General features: G+C 33.8%; 2 protein-coding genes across 3 annotated transcripts; both read left to right on the top strand.

The window, feature by feature from the left end:
- The first annotated feature begins 1,758 nt into the window (after window positions 1-1,758).
- Window positions 1,759-2,325, top strand: LOC108218161 (cytochrome b561 and DOMON domain-containing protein At5g47530). Its single transcript, XM_017391078.2, has one exon. It carries the CDS (start codon window positions 1,759-1,761, stop codon window positions 2,323-2,325), a length of 567 nt encoding a protein of 188 aa, XP_017246567.1.
- Window positions 2,326-5,599: 3,274 nt separating this feature from the next.
- Window positions 5,600-8,307, top strand: LOC108219606 (uncharacterized). Of its 2 annotated transcripts, none has more exons than XM_017393125.2 (2): window positions 5,600-5,745; window positions 6,655-8,307. In XM_017393125.2, exon 2 carries the CDS (start codon window positions 6,661-6,663, stop codon window positions 8,146-8,148), a length of 1,488 nt encoding a protein of 495 aa, XP_017248614.1. In that variant the 5' UTR covers window positions 5,600-5,745; window positions 6,655-6,660; the 3' UTR covers window positions 8,149-8,307. The 2 variants fall into 2 exon arrangements, with proteins under 2 accessions (XP_017248614.1, XP_017248613.1); XM_017393124.2 differs by lacking the exon at window positions 5,600-5,745 and adding an exon at window positions 6,003-6,145.
- The last annotated feature ends 327 nt before the right edge of the window (window positions 8,308-8,634 follow it).

Below are 8,634 nucleotides of genomic sequence, written 5' to 3'. Positions count from 1 at the left end.
TGATGACTGTTTACTTGCAAATATGATGGTGTTAAAATATAATATGTATATGAGTTTGAATCGAATATGAACCGTGGATCATATTCGGTTATTCGGGTAGGATCATATTATGAAAAATTATATTGGACCGAATCTGAGCGGGTATAGGTGTGCTCATATCCGGGATCATATATTATACGAGCTTAATTTTTCCGCCAGATTTGGATCATTTTCAAAACGGATATGAGACATGTATCATATTTTTGAGTCGGATATGAGCCGAGACACCGGATAGTCCGTATCAATTTACAGCCCTAATATTTAAATATATTTGTTATTTACCACTTACAGCTGTAAGGCTAGTCATATTTGTAAAAAAAATAATTGTTAAATGCACTATTTTACTATTTACTTCCCAGGAAATTTATATCTTTGAGTAGCGTTACAAGGACTAGGTACCAGCCACAAAATTGGATTTGAAATTGATTCAATAAGAGAGATTAACATAGCTATAATAATGATTATTTATTTAAATTATAATTAACAAATATTTGGATTTTAGAAATATAAATTATTATTTTAATTTTTGTAAAAACGCATTTTTATTTCAAATAATTGCAAAATATATTTGTCATTATGAGAAAATACATGTTATATGTATATGTTTATAATGTTTTATTCTAAACACATAATAAATAAATAATTTATTAATATATTTCAAAGAGCATGAAATAACAAGATTAAACGTTTAACAACGATAAAAAAAAATATATGGATAATATCTCTTTTACACCCACATGTGGGCCTTTTCAAGTAATGGACTGGCTTTTGGACCAACACAACATATTTTTTATCTCAAAACATTGCAGACAGAAGTGTAGAAAGCTAGAAAGCCCAAAAGTTGGACCCAAAAAAAGCCCAAAAGTTGGACCTAAAAAGCTGAGATTCGAGCTCAAGCTGGATTTTAAACTTCAGCAGAGATCTCTTTTTTTTTTTCATATGGTATCTTCATGTTAAAATGTATTGAAAATTTGTTTTAAGCCGCAGTTAATCTTCAAAGTTAGCTTAATAAATTTTGGCCTTGCTTTTTCGTAATCTTACTTGGTGTTACATGATACCATCTAAGTTGCTTCTTGTGAGCCACCGTTTTTACTCATGAGAACAAAAACCCATGGAGAGGCCTCTAAAATTGCTGCAATACCAATGTATGTTGTTTTCAATTTTTTAGCCTGCTCCAATATGTCTATCCCTTCAAAAATTCTTATCAACTATCACATCACGCTTAACTGAGTAGATGTTTAGTCTAGCTTATTTTTGAAATATATGTACTTATCTATGAGAAAAACATGCTTCCTGAGGACCTGAATCGCAAAATTATCAATGCAATATACCTTACAGTCTTACACACATGTTAATACAAATTATCTTACACAACACATTCTTCATTCTTGTGCTGTTCGAGCACAAGAACAAATTTATATTACAATTTACAAACCTTCCTATGAATACCTCTTATTGGCTCTAAGTTTCTAAAAATATATTATTAAGGAGTTGCTGTGACTTGCAAAGTAGATTGATCACAAGCTAATGTATACTTCTAAACCAACTCAGGTCATGTGAAGTTATTACTGAGAGAGCTGTATCACAACAGAAACAGATGCATTGCATGATTTATCTACACTCAACACAGTAATCTGCACTTTTACCTAGCTAACCTAACTTAGCACATTTTAAAAACCATATTTTGATCTCCATTGTTGTTTAGCACCTCCGCGTGTCATGGCTCTAAGCTCACCATTTGCTGTTACATTCTCCATCTTCGCTTCCCTTTTCATCTTGTCCTCTGCTCAAACCTGCAAAAACTACACCTTCACATCAAACAGAATGTTCAATTCCTGTCTTGATCTTCCTTATCATCATGCTCATCTCCACTGGAACTATTTTCCATCCACAGATAAACTTGCTATGGCATACAGAGCCAGACAGGACTCGAAGGGGTGGGTTGCCTGGGCTATTAACCCGACTAAGACAGGCATGGTGGGAGCACAAGCACTCGTGGCCTTTCACAACAGCAATGGAAGTATGACAGTGTACCCGACACCAGTAAAGGACTACAATCCTTCGATGCTTCCTGGAACTCTTACGTTCCAGGTGGCAAACATCTCCGCGGAATATAAAAACAATGAGATGATTATTTTTGCTGTTCTAGGCCCCCTTGTTAACATAACCAAAGTTAACCATGTCTGGCAATCAGGATTTGCAGTTTCTAATAATGTCCCACAAATGCATGAAATATCCTCAACTAATCTCAAGTCATTTGGGGATCTAGATTTTCTGGCAGTGTAGAGATTAGATTCATGAGTGCAATTGCTTTCCTCTCTAGTTATAATTCTTACATGAATCATATGCAATATAATCTTAAATCTTTTCAATGTACTCAATGGTTTTGCCAGCTGATGTCTGATATACATTTTGTACTTTTTCAATGTGATTCTTTTTGTTAACTTTCCCGTAATTCCTACCCCCACATCTTCAAGATTATATCCACCCTTGCCCGATTGGCCCCAAATCCTTCAGATAGGAGGAAGGCGAGTGCAAAAGAAAACAAGAAGTGTCGCTAAAACTTTAGGTCCTCCATCACATTCTCATCAGGTATCAGCATACAAATACAAATTTATCCGAACTAACAAGCTGTGAATGGTACTAGTATATAACTGAAGTCATCGGATTAATCACTCTAAATTGACATATACCCACCCACCATTAAATTGACACGGTGACGAAGATATATAGAAATCATTAGTAGATAATATGACAGATATAGGATCCTAAATGCTGCAATTTCTTATTGACCGGAGCCTAACTTACATTATAGTTTCTTTTGTGAAGAGCAGTCAAGTAAGGCTTACCCCTCTGAAAACTTAGCCAAATTCGTGAAGTTGAGATAGAGAGACAGACTAATGAAAGCTTCATCTGATTTTCCAATTTTTGCACAAAATCTCGACAACAAACACTGTCATCAATAATATCTGATAACAACATCCTCACAAGTCCTTTCTCGCGACTAAGATACCAAAATTAAACATCATAAGAATGTTAAGGACCATACTATCACATTAAACAAGTGTCATGATTTCTCAAAGTCAAGAAGCACATCAGGATGTGTTTAAATTTGTAATAAATAATTTTTGCCAGAATGTGATAATAAAAATTATGAAAATTTCTAAACTAAGTCACAGGTGCATGTCGTTTTGAGCTGTTATTATCACCAGATGTATATTATAATTATTTTTCTTTTACATTTGTGATGATCTTCCCATTAAAAATCATTTTTTTCCTTCTATAATATCATTTAAATAAATACATAAAAGAAAAAGGAAATGCATGTAGCATATTTACCTCTGATTCAATTTCGTGAAAATATAATAGGATTATTTTGAACTTAAGAATATTGAAATTTATATATTGTGAAAATAAAATGATGGAAGTTTTTAAAATTCAACGGGAAAATCATGAGAAGAGTGGGATGAACTGTTTATCACTACATCTGTAGCTGGACACATCATTTTTTAATTACCTTTTCTTTCACGTTCTTCTCATTATAAAAATAAAAACTTCATTTTATTTTTATATTGTAATATAAATAAATAGATAAAAGAAAACCCAAATGCCATATTTAACTCCCATTCAACTTTTAGTGCTCAACTAGGATACTTTAGAAAATTTTTGACATTAAAATGATAATATTTTTGAAACAATTATAATGATAATATTGAAATTTATACTCAATAACTTTTTATTTTTTTTTATTTTTTTTGCCACATAGTCACTAATTTTTAAGTGAATGAAAATCATGAAAAAGGTTTTGAAAAATAATATCTTGCGGATAGTAGGAGAGTACTAGGCAACATGAAAACAATAATAGTCTCTCAAACAAACTCCGGGTCCTCAATCACATTTGATTTGAGGCATGTATTGTATTAGCATACGTGATAAGTCCAAAACGTATACGCGCAGCTTCTTAAAACGCCTTTTCCACTATACGATATACAAATATAAACGAACAAATTAACAAGCTGTGACTGGTAGTAATATGTAACTGAAGTCATGAGATTAATCACTCTAGATTGACCTATACCCACCCACCCATGAACCACCAACCGACTCACACATATATCATGTAAGCATACATGTATTCACATGTTCACCAAGGTAAAGAAATTATATGTTGGTAGATATAATTTTTAGAATAAATAATTGTCATTAAAATTGAAAAATAAAACAATTTTAAAAATAAATAAATAAATTTATTATACAATTAAAATATTTAAAATAATATGTTCAAAACCAAAACATCAAATAAAGACTGTGGGGTAGTATGCTTAGTTGCGTCATGACTAAACTCATGAAGTCATGGGTCCATGAAACATGTCTACTGCATGTTGCAAGGGTTCAAGGATCCGACCCTATCGCGGATCAATGTCGGATTTTACATCAGTTGTTTCCTTTGATTTTTTTTATGTTGGGTTATTAACGATTGTGATTGATTAGATATGAAATTTATAATTCACAAATTTTGTGGGAATGAAATGATATAATTTTTGAAAATTCCAGAAAAAGCATGTAAGGGGTGATTTATAATTATGTCACGATATGTGCGGACAAGTAATTTCAAGTTAATTATCGCCACAAGATTAATCACTTATGTCTATGTTGTATTATTGTTAAAGGGTTAACGAATTCGATCTTGTTGTCGACGAAATGGTCGGATTTTTTATCCGTTGTTGTTTTATTGGTTTTTTATTTTTGAATTATTATACATTAATATATATGATTATTAGATTTTATGATCAATTGACAATGTGTTTGTTTAATTTTTCGCTAAATTTTGGAGGAAATGAAACCATTAACTTTTTTGAAAATCACGACCGGATGGGAGAGAGTTGTTATGATCCATTTTATCATTACGCGAGAACGTAAATCATTATTATACGTTTATCCCGCTGAAATTTATAAACACTAAATTTTATCGTAGCGAAAAAATAACAATTTTCAAAATTTAAGAGAAAATCGTGGCGGGAGTGAAAAGAGTGGTTACGAACTCCGTGTCATTAAGGCATGGCGGGAGCGAAAGGAGTCGTTACGAGCCATGTGTCATTAGGTCATGGCGGGAGCGGAATAGTTCGTTATGACTTACTTAACTAATTAACTATGATACGCCTTTTAGCATATAAATAAGATTAATTTCAAGAGAAACGCGGGAGCGCGATGAGCGTTTTAACCATATTTATTCTCATCAATAACTTTACTTTTATATTTTTCCAATATGAAACTTTTTCTTGATAATGTAATTTAAATAAATACATAAATACTCTATATACCGTATTCAACTTTTAGCCCTTAAAAGGGGAAATAAATTTTTGGCTGTCAATTTTTTGAAACTTTTACCTAATATAAGAATACTTTGTTGGAAAAATTGTCTTTTGAATAAAAAAACACAAATATCTTTTGATATCGCCAAAGAACATAAGGTGCACATTTTGTTCCATCAACGGAAAGATAATTTCAAAAAATACTCATTACATTCAATAGATACGTTATCAACCTAAAACAGAACAATAATCTGATTTTTTTGTAATAAAAGTTGCCTATATATACATGCAACAAGATCAATTTTGGAGCTCTACAGACTCCAGAGGGCAGAGGCTTACAGAACTGAAGAAATTTGACTCGCTGCGCACAATCACAAAAGGGTCACTCTGAAAAGTAAGATAAACAAACCCCATCTTATCTTTTTATGTTTTCACTTTATTTTCTTGATTTTCTTGAACCTTTCAATTATTTAAACTCATTCTCTTTTGTTTGTCTGCCATGATTTCTTGACATGTGTTACTATTATTGATCGAAAGTAGGTGCTTTTATGGGAAGTCGTGTATGATTTTGATTAAAAATCTTTGATGGGTCCATGATTGTTTTTCTTGGCAAAAATTATTAAGTGTTTTTGTTTGGCTTGATTCTTGCAAAAAGTCCACATTTTCACTGTTTTGCCATCTTGGGTTTTATAAAGTTTGTGTCTTTTTCTGTGTCCTTGATTGATTAATTGTTCTTCTAGTCTTTTGGGTGTTTGTATGATATACAAATAAGTTCAGAGCTCAATTCTTGCCTGGTAAGTGTTATTTTTTAAGGTTTGTGTTTCAGTTGTTAAAGATTTTTTACATTTGGATTTGGTTCTAGAATGTTCTTAGATTTGGGTATATGATTTGCTGCAGAATTTTGGGTTTTTGGGTTCAGGTTTGATTATTTAGTGATTCTGGGTTTTAGGTTGCCACATTTATAGATAAGCTTCAGAAAGTTCTTGAATTTGGGAATTTGTTGTCTTTGGATTTTTAAAGTTTGGGTTTTGGTTCTGGTCTGGTTGGTGGTTCTGGTCTGGTTGGTACTTTTGGTTGAATTGTTTGTGGGATTTTGATTATGTTTCAGTAAATTGCGAATTTGATTTGGTGTAAAATTGGCATATTTAGAACTGATTATTGAACTTATGTTAATGTGAAATATGCTCCGGTTGATCAACTTTTTAAAGAGCTAACTACTAGTAATTTTTAATGTGAAATCGCGTTGCTATTAGTTTGTGTATGTCTAAGTGTTTTACTAATCGTTGTAACTGATACACTGCAGGAAATCATGTCGCCAGGTTCTTCTGTTGTTTCAGGCCTTCTTGAACCCGAGATGAATTTAGCTTTCCAGAAAGTGGGAAATCCATCTGGGCATGGCTTGATGGAGGGAGGAGTTTTAGAGAACTCGAAAGGTGTCATTGGTGTTGTTGATGTTTACTTGCACCAAGCAAGAGATATCCAGAACATTTGCATTTATCATAAGCAAGATGTGTATGCAAAAATCTGTCTGACGGATGATCCGGAGAAAAGTGTTTTAACAGAAGTTGTTAATGGTGGAGGGAGGGATCCTGTTTTTAATGAGAATCTCCAAATTGATGTCCGAAGCATTGAGACGTCTTTGAAATGTGAGATATGGATGCTTAGTCGGATCAAGAATTATCTTCAAGATCAGTTATTGGGGTTTGCATTGGTTCCTCTAACTGACATAGTCATTGAAAATGGAAAGTTGACGAAAGAATTTGCGCTCACATCGGATGATATGTTTCATTCTCCTACTGGATGTGTCCTATTGACTCTGGCTTACAATGGTGCATCACCAGAAGTTCTTGAAATTCCTCCAACTCACTCCTCTTTGACTGTGAGTACAGATGAACAAGGAAGTAGGGCACTCCGCTCTGTTCCCCGGGAATTTGAAATGATTGAGTTCCTGGACCCAAAGATTGCAAAGGAGAATGAAATGATGGTTACGGAGTATTATGCTATCCCATGTGTGAACCTGGACTCTGAGGACCCGAAGAGTATTGACAACATTATTCCTGATAAAGGTATTCATCCAGAGATTGATGCTTCAGGTCTGGCAGTAGACAGTAACGAGGTTACTGAAATTTCAAAGGTTCAAGCATCCCTAAGCAGCGTGTCAATCAATGAGTCTCCTTCAGGCCCAGTAGTAACAAACTCTTCATCTCCTTCACTCTCAATTGTGACAAGCTCTGCATCTGCTTGTGACACTCCTGGAGTTTTGAAATACGTTAATCAGGAGGAGATTGCACCTGAGGAAAAGAGGGAGGATGCTGCAAAGGTTTCAGAATTTGTGAAGCGCAATGGCAATGTGGTTTCACCTGAAGAGATGACACAAGCAAAGTTTTCACAATCTGTGAACAAGGACGTGGTATCAACCGGTGAGAAGACTGAGGATGTTGCAAAAACTTCGGACTTTGTGAATCAGGATGTGGTTTCACTCAGTGAGAAGAAGACAGAGGATGTCGGAAAAGCACCTGTATTCGACTTTACCTTGCCTGTATTCGACTTTTCCAAGCCACTTATCAGCGTGAACATAAAACCAGAAGAGGTGGCGCAACAAGATTACATCGACCTATACATGAGCAGCATGCAGCAATTCACTGAATCTCTGGGACAAGGACAGATGAATCTGCCAATGCCAATGGTAGCTCTGCCAAAGGAGAAAGACGGGAAAGACCCAGCTAAGAAGGGACAAACATCAAAAAATAGTGGTCCAAGGCCGAAAGTATTTTATGGAAGCAGAGCATTTTTCTAAGTTGGTTGTGAAGCATAGTTCTTCTGAATTGCTATTTGATATGTTCAGCAGAAACTACCCCTACTTTGCTTAATATTTCTATGTTGGATGTTATGGTTTCAAACTTTTCGTACTACATAAAACTTTTAGTACCTGAGTATTTCATCCAGTTTATTTCAACTCATTTCGCTTAAATTTATCTTGGATAAGCCGTACAGGTTTTCGGGTTTTGCTAATTGTTTACTGCCATGGCCCATGGCCAATCTGAACTTTCATGCTTTCTGTTCAGCATTTACATCGAATATCATATGCTACTATCTTGTTTTTCTTTCCTCAGGTACCAAAATGATGAATGATCCAGCTTGACTTGCTGGTCAACGTTTTGAAATGTTGGTTTGTTTGATTTTTAGAAAGTAATTTTAAGTTTTTTTAAAATCATTATTTTTGAAAAAAGGAAATTCTAATTTATAATATCAATCATATATTTTTTTATCAAAAAAATAATTC

Source organism: Daucus carota, chromosome 4 (assembly GCF_001625215.2).
Source record: "Daucus carota subsp. sativus chromosome 4, DH1 v3.0, whole genome shotgun sequence".
NCBI lineage: Eukaryota > Viridiplantae > Streptophyta > Magnoliopsida > Apiales > Apiaceae > Daucus > Daucus carota.
This window is presented reverse-complemented; position numbering and strand designations above follow the sequence as displayed.